Source organism: Staurois parvus, unplaced genomic scaffold, assembly GCF_062004578.1.
Source record: "Staurois parvus isolate SC_StPar_1 unplaced genomic scaffold, SC_StPar_1.0 ptg002181l, whole genome shotgun sequence".
NCBI lineage: Eukaryota > Metazoa > Chordata > Amphibia > Anura > Ranidae > Staurois > Staurois parvus.
In genome coordinates, this window is record NW_028319977.1 from 1,754,337 (window position 1) to 1,777,979 (window position 23,643).

The 23,643-nt window shown below is 43.6% G+C and overlaps 1 protein-coding gene across 1 annotated transcript; it reads right to left on the reverse strand.

Annotated features, from left to right (window-relative positions):
• Positions 1–795: 795 nt before the first annotated feature.
• On the reverse strand, positions 796–15,403 carry LOC149432244 (alpha-1,4-N-acetylglucosaminyltransferase-like). Its single transcript, XM_089665307.1, has 3 exons — positions 15,359–15,403; positions 10,485–10,933; positions 796–4,797 (listed from the first exon to the last, which is right to left on the reverse strand). The coding sequence occupies exons 2-3, from the start codon at positions 10,908–10,910 to the stop codon at positions 4,210–4,212; spliced, it is 1,014 nt and encodes a 337-aa protein (XP_089521433.1). The 5' UTR covers positions 10,911–10,933; positions 15,359–15,403; the 3' UTR covers positions 796–4,209.
• Positions 15,404–23,643: the final 8,240 nt, after the last annotated feature.

Below are 23,643 nucleotides of genomic sequence, written 5' to 3' on the forward strand. Positions count from 1 at the left end.
AGAGAAAGATACCACATTTATATAGGTATAGGATTGTAACTTTTTTTTTTTAATGGTTGAACTGGATGGAGTTTTGTCTTTTTTTCAGCCAGACTAACTAACTAACTAATTAAAGCTCTTAATGTTATTCTCACGACCCACACCCCCAATATGCCCACTATTCTCTCCTGTCGACAGATGCTGAGAAAGCATTTAATTGTGTCAATTGGACCTTCATGAAGACAGTGATGCAATACCTTGGAGTGGGTGGGAAATTAGTGAATCAGTTCAAATTGTAATATTTCCATCCATCCTTAAAAATTAACAATGTTTACTTTGACCACTTTGAATTGCTTAATAGGAAGATACAGGGATGCTCCCTTTCTCTACTCATTTTTATTATTACTCTAGAACTCTTATTGTACCATATCAGAGCTAACCCCAACATTGCTGGCATGTCTTCGAGTAGCAGGATATGCTGATGACTTGTGTTTTTCGGTACGCATCCGATGACCATGGCTTTAAAGTTAATCTTCACAAATCAGAAGCTTTACACATTAAAAACCTTACAAAATATTAAATCCCACTTCCCCTTCCATTGGGCCCAATCATATTACCTACCTGAGAAAATTCTTTACACTCTCCGTTATGGAATTATTTTTTGGCTAATTCGGCCTTACTCCTCTGGAATGTTATCAACCAGGAGAGATCAGAGAAGATGTTCAAAGACCATGAAGGATGTGTTTTTTAATTAAAGAATTGCTTGGTAAAAACAAAAGTCCCCCCCCCCCCCATATTTTGAATAAGGAAATCAACTTTTACAAAACATTTTCTTTAATTCAGCTTTGATAGTGGTTACATCACTGATACAAAGAGAATAATAAAAGTATAGATCCTACCAGGCACCAATTCTATGAATTATATAACAAAAGGGGAGGGAAGTATACTACAGAATGTATACCAAAAATTCTTGCATAAAAAATTGGATTTAGCCCAACACCTCAACCCAAGTAATGGTTTCATCATTCAAAAAATAAAAAAATATAATTAGTACCAACACATATTGATTTACTAATATTTTTTATTTTTTAAAAGCCAAAACACATTAAACATGTAAATAAACCCTTTAAAAAAACATCAAAAGGTCACATTTAACCTCCTTAGCGGTATTCCCGAGTGTAGCTTGGGGTAAAATTTCAATTCCAGAGCGGTAACCCCGAGCTACACTCAGGCTTACCATGCGACGTTGCTCAGGGAGTCTCTGCAGCACTTACCTTGTCCTTCGCTCCCGCGATGTGTCCCCTGCAGCGTCCCCGGCCATCTCCTCCGGCTGATGCCGGCATCCGGCTTCCGTGTTCCGGTCCCTGTGACGTCGGGACGTACGGGCGCCGGAACCGGCGGGAAATTTGAAATTTTTAAAAAATGTAATTTTTGCTGTCATTGCTGTTTCAATGCATTTCACATATATTTTGTCCCTACTGCTTTGTCCTGCGCCCTGCCTGCATTTTGACTGTTCTTTCTGCCTGGAAACTTAGAAAAGTCCATGGCGTCCAAAAAGTGTCCCTTTACGTCAAAAGCGGTTTTAGAACAGCGATAGTAAATCAGAACCACTTGCAGAATTGAGTGATAATGATTCGTGGGGAAATTCGTCATCAGACACTGAAAACGATTTTGCGACTTTGCTCAGCGATGTGCGAATTTGCCTCTGTATTTCAAATTTCAGTGTTTTTGGTTTGATTATATTATTGAATTAAATTTATTATTATTATATTATTATTTTTTATGATTATTTATTAAAATTACAGCCTACAATAAAAAACTACATATTTCCATGCAAAAAAATGGTACCGCTTTCAGCACAAAAAATCGGAAAGAATCATACCGCCAAGGAGGTTAAGGATCAATTGGATATCTTCAAACCAAATACCATACATGTAATGATCATATCCTCATATTGGACCGAATAAATACCAATTAAAGCTGAGAGCTCTCAAAAAAGAAGGGACAACCATAGAGGCTAGAAAGGGATAGATAGAGTAGCCACTAGATTACAGCATGCTGGACAAACATCCCCCCCAAGTCAATTCTTTGTATGTTAAATGGATCACTGGGTTCCAAAGTTTAACAATGAGTTGAGGACAAATTTATAATGAAACAGGCCAAGGAAGCCCCAATACACTTTACCCACATATAAACTGTGATTGTTCTTTTTAAATCACTGATACTCAAGTATTGAAGAACATACAAACTATTTCTACGTATGCCTATGTCTAAAAATAATTGTGCCCCTCTGTCTAGAGGGCCATTATGTCACATTGTGCAAAACTGGTTTGTCAGCTCCTAACTTTTCTTCACGCTACAAGAAAGATTTTTTTTTTATTGTAGCTTTCTGATTTTCTGGATATTTTTCCCTCAATTCCCATTCCAGTAACAGTGGACAGACGTTGAATGAGGGAACACTTGACCTGTACAGTGAGAAGAGCTGGCACCTTGTTGTATTGTAGTAAAACATACTTTAACCACCTTCTGCCCTCCCTATAGTACAATGACGGGCGCAAGGTGGTTCTCTCGTTCTGATAGGACATCATATGATGTCCTACCATTCTCACTGCGCATGCGCGTCTCAGAGAGCGCGCAGCGCGGTGATCGCCGGTCTGCGGTGTCGTTCGGACACAGCGGATCACGGAAAGAGCCGAAGATGTCAGCTCGGTCATGTGATCAGCTGTGTCCAATCACAGCTGATCACATGTAAACATGGAAATGCCAGTTATCGGCATTTCTCTCCTCTCGAGCTGTCAAGCTGACAGCTCGAGAGGAGATGAGAGCCAGTAATCGGCTTTCCGCGGAGGGGACATGTACACTGATCCTCAGGGCACTGATGATCAGTGTGCCCTGATGATCAGTGTGGCCCCAGAAGTGCCACCTGTCAGGGCTCATCAGTGCCAGTGCCCATCAGTGCTACGTGCCAGTGCCCATCAGTGCCACTTCAATGCCACATATCAGTGCATACCAGTGCACATCAATGCCACATAGCAGTGCCCATCTGAGCTGCCTTTCAATGTCACCCATCAGTGCCAGTCAGTGCCACCTATCAATGCCAATCAGTGCTGCCAATCAGTGCCACCTATCAGTGCCAGTCAGTGCCACCTATCAGTGCCATATATCAGTGCCATGTATCAGTGTCATGTATCAGTGCTGCCTTTCAGTGCCCATCAGTGATGCCTGTCAATGCCCATCAGTGTAACCTACCAGTGCCTCCTCATCAGTGCCCATCAGTGCCACCTATCAGTGTCCATCAGTGCAGCCTATCAGTGCCCATTACTGCAGCCTCATTAGCGCACATCAGTGAAGGAGAAAAATCACTTATTTACAAAATTGTATAACAAAAACTAAGAAAAAACTTTTTTTTTTCAAAATTTTCAGTGGTTTGTGGTTTGTTTAAGAAAAAATAAAAATCCCAGAGGTAATTAAATACCACCAAAATAAAGCTCTATCTGTCACAAAAAAATGATACAAATTTCCCCTGCAATGTTGCATGACCGCACAATTATCATTCAAAGTGTGGCAGCGCTGAAAGCTGGAAATTGGCCTGGGCAGGAAGGGGGTATAAGTGCCCTGTAGCCTAGTGGTTAAAGTGTCACTAAACCCTGGACCCTGCATCCACTATATCTGGTCTCCCACAGTACACAGAACATGGAAATGCAAATAGTTTCCTAAATATAAACTGCTAAATACCTTTTCTCATCAGCAGTTAGAGCAGTCTTGTGGCTTCTATCAGTGTCCAGCAGAGCACTAGCTAAAGCTTGTAGGAGTTTTCTTTCTGCTCTAGGAGAATGCAAACCCCTGACCTCTGTTTGACCCGTGATGATTGGCCCTGTGCTGATCACATGCACATGCACTCACATGCACCAGTTGGGGTGTAAAATCATGGGATATACCTGTTATTCTTCTAGTTAGGGACTGTACATCAATCCAAAGGAAATTAAAAGAGGGCAAGTCCACCAAACGTGTACTGTTGTTCCTCTATGGCCACAATTTCTCCAGCAAGCTGGAGAGTCGGATGGAAAGAGATGGGAGAGTTTTGTTGGTGTGTAATACCAGTTGTGAAGGATTTTTTGGGCTGTCTTAAATGCAACATTTTCATGCTATCCTTGAGGTGCTTTAAATGTTCCCATCTGTCCTCTTTAAGTTAGACACATGATCTGTTTTTGTAATGTTCAACAAACCTTGTCACAAGTGAGTTGTCTCATTTCTCAAGATATATCCATAGATGGTAGGGCAGTATCTTTGGAAGAGGTGTTCCAACAATGTGTTGCTTCCAGGTACCATAGATATATCATTTTTATTCATGTAATTCCATAGATGTAAGGCATAGGAGTTATTAAAGGTTGGCAAATTCTTCCAAACTTCAAAGTACTTTTCCCACAAATCATATGGGATAGGGTGGAAACGTTGAGGATGAAAATAACTAATATTTTCACACTTGACATCATCCGTAGAGTTAAATATTGGCATGCCATACAAATTCTTCATGACGCGTGTGAAAACCCCCGGTCCTTGGTGTCCCTGTACTGTTCCATTGTAGTTCTTAACAAAGTTCTCCATAAATTGCCATGCTATATAGTGATATGAGGAGAGGCCATAAACACTACTGCTAGTAAGTTTGAAATCTTGGGCTGCTAGAAAATGATCCTGGGGTATAGGACGAAGTGAGATGACATCAGCATCCATGCAAATTCCACCGTATTTCCACATCAGAGCATACCTACAGGCATTTGAACTACCATGGGTCCAGTAGGTTTCTTCTTCAGGGTTGACCTGGTAATTCAAAAACAATACATAAGCATATCCCTTCACATTTAAAATACATTGATAGTTAAATTCTTTAATGCTAGCTGTGGCATCAATGAAAACCCAAGACTCTGGAGAGAGAGATAGACAGAGGAATATGCATTAGAAAGACCTCACCTTGAATAGGCAGTTCAGTTTTTGGCACAAAAAACATTTTGTAGAACAGGAGATGAGCGTGAGAATGGCAACTAAATTAACGAGGTATGGAGGATCCTAACTATAAGAGAAGATTAGATTGAACTGAACACATTTTCCCCTGAGAAAATGTTATTAACCATTAGCCGCCCGGCCTATAGCCGTTTGGCAGACGCAAAAATGATTCAGCTTTCCGGGTGCACGCCATTTGGCGTTCTCCCGCACATGCGCAGTTCGCGCGGTTGCAGAGCCATGCAGCGGCGCGATCTGTCTTGCTAATAAACCCTAATAAATCAACAGCACTCAACATCTCTCTCCCCCCTTTAGAGTTGACGCACCTAAAGCAGATTCTACCATTCCCTTGGTCGCTCTGTCATATCCCTTTCTTGGGTATTAAACTGACCCCTAAGTTATCAGACCTTTACGCAGCTAACTATCTTCCGATGCTAAACCATCTTTCGGCCCTTTTGACCAAATGGTCTTCCTTACCCCTCGCATGGCTAGGCAGAATAGCAATTATCAAGATGTCAATCCTCCCAAAAATTCTATATCTATTTAGAGTCCTTCCAGTCCCAGTCCCCCCTCACTACCTCCGCACACTACAGCGTCGCATTTTTTTGTATGTATGGGGTAATACTCGTCCTCGTATACCTCACTCCACGCTATACTCTCCTAAGCTCAAAGGTGGTCTAGGCCTACCTGACATCAGCAAATACAATCAAGCAGCGCATTTAGCCCAATTACCTAAGTACCATGCAACCTTTGAAATCCCTCAATGGGTTGCACTTGAATCGATAGAATGTGACCCCTTATCTACAGCTAACTTGCTCTGGTTGAGGCCTATAGACCGCCGTTCTATAACCAACCCCATTACTTCTCACTTTTTATCCCTATGGGATAAACTGAAAACCCGATATCCCCTCCAATCGCTATATAATCCTCTGCTCTCGTTTTTACGAAACCCAGCTTTTCCCCCGGCCTGGCAGACGCCCCTTTTATTCAAAGCCTGGTCCTCTTCTAATTTGCTCCACACGCATCATTTCCTGCAGAGGAATAAGTTTAAATCCTTTGCCTCGCTGCGGGAAACACATGGCCTCCCAGCTTCCGAGATATTCCGATACTTACAGCTACAACACTTTTATGCTCCCTACGCTATAACAACAAATCGACCAGATGCTATGTCTTTCTTCGAACGAGCGTGCTACAAAGACCCCCATAGACGTGGGCTTATTTCTTGCTTATATTCACTCCTCACTACTTCGATTACCACGTCCCCCCCTCTGTATACCCATAAGTGGGAAGTGGATTTGGGCAAGAAACTCGACCCATCTGACTGGGATCACATTTGGGCTAACACAAAATCATCTTCACAGAACATTGTAGCATTGGAAACGAATTACAAAGTTTTAACCCGCTGGTACTTGGTCCCAGCGAGAATCGCAAAATTTACCCCTAATTACTCGCCCAACTGTTTTAGAGGCTGTACAGACCTAGGGACACACTACCATATGTGGTGGGATTGCCCAGTGGCCCGGGTCTTTTGGGATGAAATTTTCACCATGCTATCTACACTTAGCGCTATCACTCTAAGATCTGATCCAACAACAGCCCTACTCAATCAGTGCCCCCCTGGCGTCTCCAACTCGCAATTCAAGCTCCTTATGCAAGTTACAACAGCGGCTAAACAGGTTATAGCGAAATCGTGGAAATCCCCCACCCTAAGTGTTGCTGCCGTCAAAACCAGAATAACACAAGCCATGATACATGCAAAGGTGGAAGCCACAATTCTTGACACGATCCCTAAATTTTTGCACATATGCTAGAGCGCTTCCTCCCGCCTAACTTTTATGAATCACTCCTTCTCCCTTGATTTCTATACTGTGCACCCAGGATACTGTCAATAGTCCTTCGTGGGCAACTCGTGGAGTCTGCTGTAAACTAGTTGATTGTTCATGGAGTCATCGTTATTGTTCTTTTTCCCATACCCTTCCTTCCTTCCCCGTCTGATCCTCCTCCAAACTTCCCCCTACTTCTTAAATGCAATTAGGAGACGTTACTTGGATTGGCTGGGACGATAATGTCATCTATTGCCGACTCTTATGTTCCTGCTTTTGCTTGAATTGTATAGACATCTGTAATGTGATCCTTATTCATTATTCTTCAATGTCCTACTGCCTCTTCAATGTCCACTGTATATCAACAATGTCTCCTTGATTGTGTTGTTAAAGTTTTCTCTTTTGTTAATAAAAATGTTTGAACAAGAAAAAAATGTAATAAAAAATTAAAAATAATAAAAAAATTAAAAAAAATAAGAAAATATATATATTTTTTTTCATACTGTCACCAGTCAGTGTCCCTGTTCACCGCCATGCCAGTTATATGATGCCGCTGTACTGCACTGGTGACAGTATGTAAAAAAAAAATAGTGAAAATAATTTTTTTCATTTTTTCATTTTCCGAAAAATTATGACAAAAAAAAATACAACTTCAAAAAACTCGCCATGCCTCTTATGAAGTACGTCGGACTGTCTACTCTGCAAAAAGGGGTCATTTGGGGGATATCTGTACTATTCTGACATTCTTGGACCTCAAGAAATTAGATTGGCTGTCAGTACTTCAGGATCGATCAATTTTCAGATCTATACCATAGTTTGTGAACTCTATAACTTTCCTACAAACTAAAAAATACATCCTAATTTGGGTTATTTTCACCAAAGACATGTAGTAGAATACATCTCGGCCTAAATTTATGAAGAAAAATTATTTATTTGTAAACTTTTATAACAGAAACAAAGAAAAACGTGTTTTTTTTTTCAAAATGTTTGGTCTTTTTTTGTTAATTTAGCAAAAAATAAAAACCCCAGCGGTGATTAAATACCACCAAAAGAAAGCTCTAGTTGTGTGAAAAAAATGATAAAATTTTAGTTTGGGTACAATGTTGTATGACCGCGCAATTGTCATTCAAAGTGTGAGAGCGCTAAAACCTGAAAACTGGCCTGGGCAGGGAGGTGTAAAATTGCCCGGTATTGAAATGGTTAAGGGTTGATGTGGTCACCTTTCATAAATACATACATGGTCCATATTGTACGCTTTGCTGTTCACTTTAACTCTTTGCACCCCAAGGAAAAGAGATTTGACTGCTACATATGGAAATGCTTCTTCTCTGAACACAAGCTTGGACCAAACTTCAGCTGCTTGTGCATTCATCTGAACCAGGGGAGGACTGACAATTTGGAAACTCGGGCACTGCCCGAGGGCCAGGGGTCAGTAGAGGGCCCCATGAGATGCCCCTGGTAACTTTTTCATAGGCTTTTTTGAGTTTGGGCAAGGACACAGGGGCCTCATGATCCCCTATTGCCCGGGGGCCCCATGAGTTGTCAGTCCGCCACTGATCTGAACACTAAACTTTTAGCCCATTTGGTAGGAGCCAACCATCCTATATAGTAGAGGTATATCTACTGCTACTATTTGTTATGCCTTCGTATCTGTAAATGGTTGTTATGGAAGCAACAGGTGCTGACTTTGCATTTTAATGACCTTTAACGTACACTTCAGTTGCTGTAAATAAGCCATTTCATGAAATAACTGGCAAAAAGCTAGATCCATTTGTTGATAAGAACTAATATTTTGACTCAAACCAAAAAAAAAAGTATTTTAAGTTCTTAATCAGATGATACAGTCAATTAAAAATATGGGACAAATACGTCCCTTGGTCCTGGGTTGACCAGGCCTCTTTTTGCTACTCGGTGTTGCACTAATTCAACTGATAATTGCGCGGTCATGCAATGCTGCACCCAAATGAAATTTACGGCCTTTTTTTCACACAAATAGAGCTTTGATCACCCGTGCGCTTTTTTTTCACGCTATAAACAAAAAAAGACCAAAAATTTTGAAGAAAAAAAAGTTTTCTTTTACTTTCAGCTATAAAAAATATATAGTAAACTCAAAGTTGGTTATAAATTTAGGCCAAAATGTATTCTGCTTCATGTTTTTGGTAAGAAAAATCCCAATAAGTGTATAGTCAGGTCCATAAATATTGGGATATCGACACAATTCTAACATCTTTGGCTCTGGTCCTTTTATCTGCTCATTGTAATTGGGATAATGAGGGAATAACACACACCTGGCCATGGAACAGCTGAGAAGCCAATTGTCCCATTATGGTCCTTTTTAACAAGTGGGAGGCACATATGCAAACTGTTGTAATTCCTACACCGTTCACTTAATTTGGATGTAAATACCCTCAAATTAAAGCTGACAGTCTGCAGTTAAAGCACATCTTGTTCATTTCATTTCAAATCCATTGTGGTGGTGTATAGAGCCAAAAATGTTAGAATTGTGTCGATGTCCCAATATTTATGGACCTGACTGTATATTGATTGCTTTGTGTGGAAGTTATAGCGTCTACAAACTATGTTTTAGATACTGCAATTTATGCCATTTTTCTGCTATACAGCGCTGCGCTAGTTTAACGGAAATTGCGCGGTCATGCAATACGGTACATAAATGAAATTTACATCCTTTTTTTTCCCATAAATTGAGCTTTCTTTTGGTGGTATTTGATTGCCTGTGCGTTTTTAATTTTTTGCGCTATAAAAAAAAAGGCTGACAATTTTGAAAAAAAAACAATATTTTGGACTTTTTGCTATAAAACATGTCCAGAAAAAAAAATTTAAAAATCAAATTTAGTCATAAATTTCTGCCAAAATGTATTCTGTGACATGTCTTTGCTAAAAAAAAAAACCCAATACGTGTAAATTAATTGGTTTACGTGAAAGTTATAGCGTTTACAAATGGCGGGAAAGATACTGGGATTTTTAATTTTTTTTTATACCAATAATAGCGGCGATCAGTGACTTATGGCGGCGATCAGGGACTTATGGCAAGTCTGCGGGACTGCGGTGGACATTCTGACACTGGGGGGGAACTGACTTGGGGTCACTGACATCCCCAGTGACACCAATACAGTGATCAGTGCAAAATAAAAAAACATTGACACTGTACTAAAGGCACTGGGGAGGAAGGGGTTAACATTTTTATTTACTGAAAGGGTTAACTGTGTGAGGGGAGTGTTTTACTAGGGGGCAGGGGTGTGTACTGCATGGGAACACGCTGATCCAGAGAGATAAACTCTTCTCTCTGGATCAGCATGTCAGCAGCTGACAGGGAACTGACAGAAAGCACAGCTGCAGTGTAAACACTGCAGCCGTCCTCTCTGTCAGTGATTGCCGCTAATCGCCTGGACATGGTAGGTAATGATTGGCCGTGACCCGGCAACTGACACACGCTGCCCCGATCAGCGGCGCAGGTAGGGCGGTGGTGCGCCTCACGCGCGCCCCCTACCTGTTTTGCAAAAGCACGTTTTAAAACGTGGTTTTGCCCAGCCGTGCTGACCTTCCGCCGTATTTCTACAGTGGCTGGTCGGCAAGTGGTTAAGGCAGAGTAATATTATTCAGCTTTCCAATTTTAATTTCTGTAACAACTTTCCAAAAAGGTACCCCACTTAGTCTGTACTGTACCTTGTCAAACCACGGCTTAAGAGGCGTGTTTTGAAATAATTGATCCATTCTAAGAGGGAAGAGGTAAACATTGCTAAAAGATGACAAGGTTGGAAATTGTTGTCTTGCTCTCTTCTCATCTTCTTCTGTGGTAATATCCTCCAATCCTTTCATAAAGAAGGCCACCGGTCGGTCAGGGTAGACTCGTGCGGCTGATTCAATAGCACACAGTACCAGGGATGGTGGATCCATTCTGTCCGTGGTCTCCACAAATAGGATTCCATTTCCTTTTATTAGAATGGTGTCTGCACTAATAGGACTTGACATTATATTTGAAATGAGGAAATCCATGATGGAGAAGCTTTGTTGTCTAATAGTAGTCCTACCAATAAATGCCAAAGTTGCTATCATCAGGTAAAAAACTAATTTTCTCATTTTTTTCCACATGGCTGTAGAGTACAATGGCTGAGCTGAAAGAAGACCAGACAGAAGTATATAAGTTATTAAGGGTACTTTTTACAAAAATAATCATGAGAACTTTGTAGGATAACAACAAGTATATTTAACGTCACACCTACAGTTGCAAGAAAAAGTATGTGAACCCCTTGGGATTATGTGGAGTTTTGCATGAATTGGGCATAAAATGTGCTCTGAACGTCATCTAAGTCACAACAATAGAAGAACACAGTCTGCTGAACATAATACTACACAAACATTAGATGTTGCCATGGTTTAATTGCACATAACATGTAAACATTCACAGTGCAGGGAGGAAAAAGTATGTGAACCTTTGGACTTAATAACTGGTTGACCCTCCTTTGGCAGCAATAACCTCAACCAAACGTTTCCTCTAGTTGCAGATCAGACCTGCACAACGATCTGGCGTAATTTTGGACCACTCCTCCTCACAAAACTGTTTCAGTGTAGCAATATTCTTGGGATGTCTGGTGTGAATCGCTCTCTTAAGGTCATGCCACAGCATTTCAATCAGGTTGAGGTCAGGACTCTGACTGGGCCACTCCAGAAGGCGTATTCTGTGCTGTTGCAGCCATTGTTTTGTTGAATTACTTGTATGCTTTGGGTCATTGTCCTGTTGCATCACCCATCCTCTGCGGAGCTTCAGTTGGCAGACAGATGGTTGTACGTTTTCCTGCAAAATGTCTTGATAAACTCTGGAATTCATTTTCCCATTAATGACAACAATACGTCCAGGCCCTGAGGCAGCAAAGTGGCCCCAAACCATGATGCTCCCTCCGCCATGTTTTACAGTGGGGATGAGGTTTTGATGTTGGTGTGCTTTTTTATGCCCAATTCATGCAAAACTCCACGTAATCCCAAGGGGTTTACATACTTTTTCTTGCAACTGTAAAACAGTGTATTTCTGAACACAAAAATTTGGGAATTGGCTATGCCTTCTAGTTTGCCATTATCACTTCACTATTTAATGAGCCCTGCCCAGGAACAGTTACACAAGTCAAAAATCCTAACTTCAATGGCTGAAGAAGTGTCAAGGTCACGGACTTAATAAGGACATGTATGCAGCAGTAATATAATTGCAGAGATATTGATATGTATTCTTTCGGTGCTGGACTATTATTTATTTAATATTCATTTATTCACAATTTTGCAATTGGTAGTGGATTTCTGATTTTATTGTATTCTCTATGACACAATGGTATGAGTATGTGTAGAGTGTAAGCGAACCATTATTTTTCACAGTTTTTATTTTTTTTTTATGTTCACTATTGTATGGATTTTACTACAATTTTTTTTATTATTTATAATATTTATTATCACTTAGCATACACCATAGTGGCTCACAAGACCCCACGCTTTAGTATAGAACAGAGCATAAAAGTCTATGGAACCAATTACAGTAACTAAGATGTTTCCCCTAAAACAGGGAAATTCACTTGAAAAACAAATGATGCAATACAAATGTAGTTTCTTTATAGGGAAAGTGGTAGAACACCTATTTCATAAGGTAGCTGGTTGCAGGTATCTCCAGGCAGGCTCCACAAGAGCGTGGCTGGATAGGTTTTTGGCCTCATTGAGGTGGCTGAAGGCAATGGCACCCCATTGGAAGGACAGTACTCCAGAATCAGCTGGCAGACTAACCGTCACCACATTGACTGGGGCTTATGTAGAATCTGTATGCCCTTGTGCTGTCTTCCAGCAGCCTGCATGTTTCACATAGCAATGAAAGATCCAACACCTGGTTACAGCTCACATGCCCAATCATTGATGTGATTATAGGATAGGTAGGGTGGAAGAGCTGGAACGTACATTATTTCTCCTTGGTGTGTCCAGGAGAACAGGGGATGACGGGAGCCCAGGGGATTGTGGGCAATGGAAATATAGTAGTTTGCACCCACCATACAGGAAGGTAAGTAAAAGGTCACCAATCTACATTATCACTTTTACTATTGCTCACAGACACATGATTTAGGGTAGCTTGCCACCACCTACACATTGTCAATTGACTGGTCTACTAAGCAACCATACACACATAGAACCCTGTCTGGTATTTACAATAGATCCCACACACACAAAGCTATTCTGTATTCAGTCAGCAGTAACACCCTTGAATTCCATGCTGATCAACAGTGAACCTACAACTGAGCATTCAGGTGTAGCACTACCCCCTTTAGGAGTCGCTGAGTTTTGGGCCCCCCTATAGTTCTGCACAGCCAAGCAACACACATTTTCTTCATACTTGCACACTGGAGTCAGTAAACAGTCCTTGAGCTTGGTTTTATGTTTTATTAAGGGGTTTTGAACTTGGATGAGGTTTAGGGGTATATGGGATTCCCAAGGAAACTGTAACTGAGGACAAACTCCTTAGCTACTATGTACAAGTCTATAGACAAAAAAAGTTTCTTCTTTTGAAGAGCTCTCCAGCCCTCCAGGTGCACCAACTCAGACCCCAGAAGAAATCTCCTCTTCACCCAGCTGCTTGAGGGAATCCCTTGGCAGGGGACCCAGAACATGCCATTTTAATGAAACAATCCCAGTTGAAGAGATAGTTGGGTTCTCCATTTGATAAACCTCTCCCCTTATCTGGCCCAGGGGGTGTAGGATTACTGACTCTGTCTATCCTGTAAGCTAATGGGTTGGTGACTACCTTCAGGCCTTACGCTGGGCTACCTCCTTCCCTGCTTCCCAGGCTATCCTCTCTCAGGCAGAGGGGTCCTCCTATTCAGTGGCTGCCTGTAGGTAGGCCCCTCCCTGGGTCCCCTCCCAGGCTCCACACTCCAGCCTTCTCATTCCATCTTACACCCAACACTCTCCTGCTGCTGATCAGGCTCTCTCATATTTAAGGGCTGTCCTGAACCCATTCCAAGCCTCCTGCTTGGGGATTGGTCAAGATCCCTTAAGTATGCAGATCAGCCCCTTTTCACCTCCACCCACTGCCTTCTAGAAACCTTTCAAGCTTTTAGAGCAGGGGGAGGTAATCAGGGAACTGACCTGCAGAGCCCTCAGGCCTGACCAAAAGTGACCTGGCTGACTCATACCCAGGCTGACTCATACCCAGGCCGCTATCCAGCCTCTAACTAAAACCCCAGCTAGCTCCCCCTGGCTAACTAGAGGGGCGCTACCCGGGTACTAGTAACATAGTGCAGCAATAGGGCAAATTTACTGAAACTGCAGCATTCATAATCTGGTGCAGCTGTACATGGTAGCCAATCAGCGTCTAACTTCAGCCTGCTCAATGAAACTTTTGCAATAAAACCTCAAAGCTGATTGGTTTCTAAGAATCACTGTGCCAGATTTTGCACTCTCCAGTTTTTAGTAAATAACCCCTTAACAGTATGGATTTTTAACTTAGTGCATAGAAGGCCATGTATACATTTTTATATTTACTATCCCTAAGTGGGCAGTTGATAGAAATATGTAAAAAAGTAAAAATGATGAAAAAAAACAGAAAAAACATGACATACAGAAATGTGTTTTTGCTATGAAAAAAAAAGAGAAAAACTGAACAAAATCTGCTGTTTGAGGAGTGTGATTTATTCTTTTGGTAAGGAGTATAATGAGAAAATTCCAAAACCAATGTGCTTCAAACAACAGCCTAATTATTTATGGGACTTTAGCCATTCCCTGGGGAGGTGTGCCCAGAAGGTATAGAGAGAGTCCATAAGTAGGCTGAGGACTTAGCAACATGTGTCCAGTCCTTAAGGAAAATATCCCTGTACAGGGGCTGTGGCCTTGGGGCAGAGGAGTCTTCAAAGAATTAAAGGTTCAGGCTAGGTGTAGCTGGGGGCCCTACCAAAGAGAACTTTGTCCAGAGACTGAGCAGAGCCAGAACAGAGTTGGTGGTAAGACGCCCATTCATTCTCAGACTGAGTGAGTAATTGTTCCTGATATGAAGAGAAGTGACTGTGGGGTGGTTAGACCTCCCAAGCAAATGCAGTGCAGCCAGAGAGTACAGTGCAGTCAGAGGATTGTGCAGCCTGCATTTTTGTATAGAGCAGCCAGAAGCCAAGCAGTCCTCAAGTTGTACAGTTTTCAAAATTCCAGGGTATCCCAGGCTCCCCATCAGTATCCAAGTTACTGTTCGAATAAATAAAACAAAACACAAAGAAACCCCTAGACTAATCTTTGAGCAAAAAGAAGAATACTGAAAATGCCTGGCTGTGTATGCTATGAGTAGGGGAAATAGGCCCAAATTATCAGCGGCTCCTGCAGGGTTGTGCTACCTTTATAGTCCTATTGTAGGTGTGTGTGCTGCTCCTTACACTTCTACTATTGTTCATTCCATGGAAATAATGAGAAAAATTAAAAAAGCAAAGAACGTGAGGCAACAAATTAATACTCCCCTAATGATCTCTAAGAGATCAACAGGAAAGCTGGTGTGCTATTTGTATTTCTATCAGCATGCGGTCTTTTCCTACCTTGTTGCTTCACAGGACCGAGAGGTATAGGCGTCCCTGGATCCAACCTGCCGATTGATATATATATAGACACAACCAGCCCTTGCCCAGCCTGTTCTTCGACCAACCCTTGTTGTCTGAGCAAAACACTTGCCCAAGGCTCTAGTACAGCGATTAGTTACTTAATATCCACAGTCTTGCATTCCTTTATTCTCTGGTTAACGACTTCAGCTTGTATTTTGACTACGCTTGTTAGCTGCCCACCCTTAACTTTCCCCGTTCCTGAAATTCCCAGTTGGCTTGTGCCAAGCACTGGTTGGTCCATCACTCAATACCATATTTGATCTCCACTCTTAGCCATATTGGAACCTCTGGGTGTAGCATCGCGGTGAGTTTTTCCAATTCATATTTGGTCAATGATGTTACCCATGATCCCTAGCCAGTTTGTTGACATTCTACTAGCCAGATTGGGGGCTGTCATTTACGATGGGAATAGCAGTAGGTTGACATGTCAACAGGTCACATGGGGCAGGTCATCGTGGTTGACATTGGATTTATATTGTTAGAGGACGTGATTGATGTTGGATAAATAGGACTTTTTATGATGATTGTATTTTTATTTACTATTTCACTTTTGGGCCCCTTACTAATTCATGTAGGAGGTTTCTAAAAAGTGCCCAGTCCCCCCCACAGGTCCCTACACCTCCTGAATTTTCCTTTCTAGGCTGCATACCTAGATATGGGCCTGAAAAGGATTTGGGTGGAGAGGTTGGAATCCCTAATAAATGGCATAACAGGTGAGGTGTGCAGACCTAATAAATCAGCATAGGGATGGTGCAAACCCCTCATAAAGAGCTCATCAAGTGTGCAGACCCAGGAATTTGGTGAAGAGATGGTGGGAGCTCCTTATAATAGGAACAGCAGGATTGCAGACCCAAGGTGGGATCCCCTTATAATAGCACAGTATGTGGGAAAACCCGGAGACTCAGTAAAGTGATGGTGGGAAACTCTTATAATAGGTACAGTAGGTTCTGACTTCATTTAGGGTTGGTGAAAAATCTCACATAATAGGCATGCAGGCAAGCTGACTATTGAACTCAGTACAGGGATGTTGGTAGCCCCTTATAACAGGCACAGTAGGTGTGCAGATCTAAGAACTTAGTGCAGGGATGGCGAAACCCCTCATAAAGAGCACAACAGGTGTGCAGATCCTGGATTTCAGTGTAGGGATGGTGGAAACACCTCATAATGGGCACAACAGCTGTGGAGACTGAGCAGTTTGGTGAAGGGATGGTGGGAGCCCCTCGTAATGGGAAATGTAGGTGTGCAGACCCAAGAACCCAGCATGGGATATATATATATACACAATCAGTCCCCTCCCTGCCTGTCAAACAACCTCACTACTTAGATGTGTTCAGACCAACCCTTGTTTCCTGAGCAAGAGTTTCAATTTCTAGCCCACGGCTTTAGCGTGGCCATTAGTTGCACTATACTCTTGCATTCCTGTTTTTCTAGTTATAAAATATGGCTTTTATTTCAACTATGCTTATTAGGTGCCCTTTGGCCTGTCCCTTTTCCTGAAATAGTCTGCTGACTTTGTGCAAAGCTTTGATTCTCTCCCTGCCCTCCTGCTGTCTGCACAGGAGGGCTGCAACCTGCTACTCCCACCAGGAAGGTCCATCACTCCTTATCATATTTGGTCAATGATGTTACCCAGGATCTCAAGCCAATTGTTTTTCTTTTTTTTTGTACATTCTAGCAGTTAGCCAGAGAGTAGCGTGACGCTGTCATGTCGGCAGGCAGCCTGGGAGTAGTTCTTCATGACTGACATTGGATCTACATTCATGGAGGGCATGGTGGATGCTGGATAAATAGGATTTTTTAAAAGTGAATGTGTTTTAATTTACTGTTCGACTTTTTTTGTGAGTAACAAAGGGACCTCTTACTTACTCAGGTAGGGTAGAGGGTTTCCATTTAGTTTTCCTGTCCCCACAAGTCCCTAATCTACAGGGCCAAGGATGTGGGTATCCTCCTCCACAAGGTACCTTCATCTGCCATGGTAGTGTTCAGGAGGGAAGTACTACATGCTTGCTGCCTCTCTCTTTCCAGGCCAGCTAGGCTGCAAGCTTAGATAAGGGTCTGGCATGAATTTTGGGGGTACCATACACAATTTTTTTTCAATTGTTTTTCTGGGTTCCCCCTTAAAATCCATCCTAAACCCTTATCAATGATAAGAGCCTGGAATAGATTCAGGTAAGGACCCCGTATCAATTTTTCTTTTTAAAATAAAAATAATATTTGAATCCCATAGAAAATGGGGTCATGGATGTCCTGTGAATCCAACTTTACTCAGTACATTCATCACTAATGCATAGATTATGCACATCAGCCCTTTCCAGGGCTCTAACCCTCTACAAATATGTAAATGTAATTCTGAGTTGATTTCATTCGAGGCGTGGCCAGGATGTGAACCAGAGAGGACGTGTGGTGCTGGAGCTCCAGTCCCTTCTTTTTCCATATCAGCTTTTCCAGCCTGCACTCTCCATTCCTTTTGCCTGTGAACCGGTGTCTCTGCTTTCCAGCAATCTCATAAACCTCTCAGTGATGTTTTGATGGCCCCAAACAAGTAGGTCTTGGCTGAACACTTCCCGACTGTCTTCATCGGCAGCCATCTTGCAGCTTACATGTTGGTCAGAACCCACAGGGCTGCAGTTAAAAATCGTGGGGCCCCGTACAGCCAAACTCACAGAGTATGTGTCAGCCAACATGTATATAGACAAATACCTCCCTCATACATAAAGCCGCTTGAAGCTTTGTTTGTTCCTGCTTTAATGGTATCGCCAATGCAGGTATAAACAAAAAGCATATCTACCATTAATGATGCAGAAATGGTGGCCATGTTTCATTCCATTGATTCAAATAATTGTCCCTCATTTCAAGGTGTGAGAGGAATGTATACTTATCAGTCCATAGAATGGTCCATCAAAGATCCAGGCACGGCCGATGACCCCGCTTGACTGGTTTCGCTGGACCCCCCCTTCTGAGCACCTGCTGACTGCTGCCTGTGTGTTATCACAGTAGGATTCTATCCTCAAATATTCACCCCTGTGCAGCCACAAAGTCCCGCTCCTGCTGCTCCTGGTCAGCCACCTACCGCCTGCTGCCTCACATACAGTAAGTCTCTCGAATGGCACCTGGTGATGGGGAGTAAAGCATCATAAGATCGCTCTCCCAGGGAAGGCAGTGAGAAGCCATCTGGGAATAATTGAGCAGCCAGCAGTGCAGCAACATGCGGGAATGGGTTGGGCAGGGATTGTATGCTCATGTGCCAGTAAATGTTTAAACAGTCCCTCCAATGCTCTCACCATCAGACCATCAATCAACAGAGGAGCCCAAGAAAATGTAGTTAAACACTCCCCTAAATAAGTAGGAGCAGGGGCGTAACTTAGAAAGCTCTATTTTTTATACTGCACAAAAGAACTGTAAAGCTGCCTGGGCCCCTTCTGTTGATCTGATGGGGCTGGACCCGATACAACAGGACCGGTGGTACTGCTTTATCAGTGGCCCTGGGAACCCAGACCTCTTCTGATGCTGCAGCTGAGGAATCTCCATCCAGTGTCGACATCCTGGCTGCGATTACCACTCACAAAGAAGAATTGACCACCAAAATTGATTTCCTGGCTATAGATATCAGCCTCATTCGCCACAACCTGGACAAGTTAGGGTCCCAGGTCTCTGGGGTGGAGGATCGTGTCTCCAGAGTGGAGGATGTGGTCCAGTCTGAATCCTGTGCTGTGGACCCTCCAACTACAGGTCAAGGTGCTGCAGAAGCAGACCATAGATACAAAAAACTGGCTCCAGGGAACAACATCCGCATCATGGGCCATTCAGAGTGGGCTGAGGGGACCAGGCCCACAGAATTTGCTGAGCAACTCCTGACCAGCTTGTTTGACCTCACCTACATGTTGCCCATGGTGGAAAGGGCCCACAGGGTCCCACCGAAACCTCCTACACCTGGGTCCCCCTACGTCCTTTCCTCCTTTACCTGCTCAACTACCGGGACCATGACAGTATCCTGGCAGTGGCCAGCGCCAAGACAAACTAGGAACATGAGAACGCCAAACTACTTTTCTTCCTGGATTATTCTTAAGAGGTCCAGCAACACTTCAAGTCCCGCACTAAAGTACATACATGACTCCAGGATAAAGACATTTCTTTCAGCCTCGTCTACCCCAGCAAGCTGTGGATCACTGATGACAACCATGTCCACTTCTTTGACACCCCAGAGGCTGCTTCTGACTGGTTAGACACCCACTGAAACCTGCTTTGCATTCACCTACCACCAGTTCATGCCTTTCATCCTACATTTCAACTCTCCGCTAAGTAACATTTCCTTTTTGCTGGTTTTTGCATTACTATGAGAATAGGCACATTTTCATCTTTCTGTTCCTGTTTTAATTGAGGGCACCGTTCCCCTTCTATAGGATTCCACTGTTGTTCCCTTCATTCCAGGAGCTTCAGTGCATGATGCATAAGTTGTTTACTGACAATCGTTGCATTGACCCTCTTCTTCTTGGATATATGCTGGAATCTTGTTGTGCAATTGAGACGGAACAGATGCCTTCTCTTCTGGCTCCCATTTTGGGTTCTCCTTTAGTGCCTTATTGGACATAGTGCTCTTACTATTGCCAGTCACTGTTGATTGTTCTAGGTATAGGCCCTATCTACCCCCTCCCCAGTTTAATGGGGATGGTGCTAGATAAAGGTAGGGAATGCAATTCAGTGCCAATTGGGTTTATGTCTTTTGTTTTGTTCAGTTTGGTTCACTTCTGGTGTTGGCTTGCATGACATTTTCTGCTCCTGGGATCCGGGTGTGACCAAAAATGTGTGGACTGACACAGGGGAGTAGCAGGCTTCAGGAACACAGGCGTAGTCAGGGCTGGAGAGGTGGAATGGTCAGGCGGGCCGTAAGGTACCGCCAGGCACCGCCCGGCGGGATCTCTAGTGACCCACAGAATAGGATTCCCCAGGGCGCGGAGTCTAAGCCCCAGTCTGCCTTTTCACCAGAGCCCCTGATGGTGGGGATGGACTTGGTGCAGGACTGAGACCAGGTCGCGGCCCCTGAGTGCACCCAACTATGGTAGATGGGTCCGCCGAGGGTATGTACCGGGGGAAAGCCTGATGTGAAGGGGCTGGCAGGTTTGGACAGTAATGACTGGATCTGTGCGGGATGGATGGATCGTCTGGGTAGCGTCAGGCATAGTCAGGCAGGCCAGGTCAGCAACGTGCGGGCAGTGAGGTACCGGAGGAGCAGGCAGAGAATAGTTAGGGTCACAAGGCGGGTTCAGTAACTCACGGGCAGCGTGGTACAGAGGATCAGGCAGAAGGATGGTCAGACAAGCCAGGGGTTCAACAGGAGAGGGTCAGCAGAGGTCAGGATCAAAGCAGGGTCAGCAACTAGGCAGATAGGCAGGAACACAGGATACCAGGTACAGGGGCTCATGGGAAACATACACCAAGGCACTGACTGCAGGTCTGGCCATTCCTTAAATACACCTCCTGCAATCAGCCCCAGGTGTTGGCTGATTGCAGGAGTGAGCTTCTGGCTGCTGAGAGCACCCGCTGGTCAGCCCTGGTACTGCAGCCCACATGGCAGGTGAGTCCTACCACCAGTGCTGAGTCCATTCCTGACAGATGCCTTCTGCCCACATTTCCTTCTTTCTCCCCATATCATGGCTACACATGATACCTCTTTTACAATATTCTCATGGAACATCCGTGGACTAAACTCCAAATTTAAGATATCTTAAATTCCATTCCCTCCACATAGTGCTCTTACAAGAAATGCAGCTTATTAGCAGCAAACTTTTAGCTCTCAAGAGGCCATGGGTACAAAAAGCTTTTCATGCAACTTACTTTACCTTTGCCAGAGGAGTGTCCTTCCTAATCAGCAAATCTTTCCCTTGTGTACTCGAGGCGATTTATTCGGACCCCCAGAGTCAAATATGTTGTGGTAATGTTCACCTTGTGGGGCCAGAGTTTTATTATCACTGCTGTATACTGTATGTTCCTCCTCCCTTTTCCTCTATGCTACTATACTATTCTAGAGAGGATTTCTCCATATTGCCCAGCCAAATTATTACTTGTGGAAGGCTTTAATGCCATCTTATCCCCTGACCTTGATAGGCCCAAGTTCACCTGCTGATGGCACTTTGGTTCTCTGGGCTGATAGCTGCAGTTCCAGTGACCACCAGCAGGTGTCTCCTAGCAGCCAGCAGGTTCCAGCAACCAGCTCCACCTGGCCACACCTGCTGGGAGGGTACTTAAATTCCACCTCAATTATTGCTCCTTGCATCAGTGTTTTGATTGCTGCCAGATCCATCCTGCATCTTGTTCCTTTACTGCTGCTCATCTTGTTCCTGTACCAAGTCCTGATTCCCCCCTTCTTTTTGCATTTCCCCTTTTCCCCTTGCTTTCCATATTGTATATAGTTAGTTTGCTAGGCATCTGTTACTTAAGCATTTTTAATTCTGGGTCACTTTTTGTTTGTTTGCTATTTGCTGGTGTGTACATGTTTTTTTGCTTACTGATTAATATATGTATTTCATTATACATTGTTTGGTCCCAGCTTCTTTGTGTAGCTACACAGATCTGGTCATCTCAGCTGCTGACACATTGCTTGGGCCCAGGCAATGGGGGTGATAGAGGTTTGGAGGTGGAAGCACCCACATTTTACATTCTATTCTTGCTTTTCCACTTCCTATAAGACTTCCTCTCACAATGATCTAGCTTTTGCAAACCCTTCATTATTACATGATGTTTTAGATGCCTCCTATTTACCCAGTGGGTTGTCAGATCATTGCCATTTGGCCTTGCTTCTCCACTCCCCCTCTTCCTACAATGCTTTCCCCATGGAGCCTTGGGTCCCACTAAACCTCTCACCCTGGCTGACAAAATTATTATTATACAGTATTTATATAGCGCCAATGGGTATACTCAGCGCTGTACAGTAGCAGGGGGACATAACATGAGACAAGACAGTAACAATACAATACACGAGGGGTTCGAAAGCCCTGCTCTTTCGAGCTTACAATCTAGGAGGGAGGGGAAGGAGACACAGGAGGAGATGGCTGTGGGGGATGGAGTGGTGGGTGGAGTGGAGTGGAGGAGGTTAGTTGTTAGGTGAGGTCGGGTGTTAGGTGAGGTTGGGGTAGGCTTCCCTGAAGAGGAGGGTTTTCAGGGTGCGCCTGAAGGTGAGGAGGGTAGGTGACAGTCTGAAGGACTGGGGTAGGGAGTTCCAGAGGATGGGGGAAGTCCTGGAGAAGTCCTGCAATCGGGCGTGGGAGGAGGAGACCAGGGAGCTAGAGAGCAGGAGGTCCTGTGAGGAGCGGAGGGCACGGGTAGGGTAGTATCTGGGTATCAGGTCAGTTATGTAGTTCGGGGCGGCATTGTGAATGGCCTTGTAGGTCAGTGTTAGCAGCTTGAACTTGATGCGTTGGGCAGTCGGGAGCCAATGAAGGGATTGGCAGAGGGGGGAGGCAGATGTAGAGCGCTTGGTGAAGTGGATGAGTCTAGCCGCTGAATTTAGGATTGACTGGAGTGGGGATAGCGTTCGTTTGGGTAGGCCAGTGAGAAGGGAGTTGCAATAGTCCAGGCGTGAGATGATTCCACCACTCCTTATGGAATACTGGGAACATAATGCGGGGTCTTCCTCTCCTGATTTCATTTGGGATGCCTTTAAGGCCTACAGTGGTTAGACAAAAAGTGGAAACACTACGTGATTTTCAGGTGTGAAAGTGACCATATGTTTTGCATTGAAGTGATGTAACATTCTTTTGCTTCTGCTGTGTGATGAGACACCTAGCTAACAGGTGGGAAGCCTCACTTTTGTCATTCACTGCGTGTGCTGCTAGTAATACGGAGTCATATCAGAGCTTACTGAGCTTCAAGGAGGGCAAATTGTTGGTGCTCACTTAACTGGTGCATCTGTCCCATGAAGCCTGGAGAGCAGGACTAACCTGCGAACATTATCCAAGGTTAGCTGTGTCTTCGAATGCTCCTCTGTGCCTTAATCCCTCTCTACCCTATCTATATAAGCTACCAGAACCACAGGCTTGGACCAAATATATACTGTATGTTAAGATGATTTCCCAGGTTGTCTCTGGTCAATCACTGCTTTCCCTACGCCAACTCTCATCTATTTACAGTGTCCCCACATCTTACTTGTTTCATTTGCAACTCTCCCATGTCCCAATCATTTCCCACAATCTACCTTTAGGTTTGTCCAATCTGCCCTAGAGAGTGTA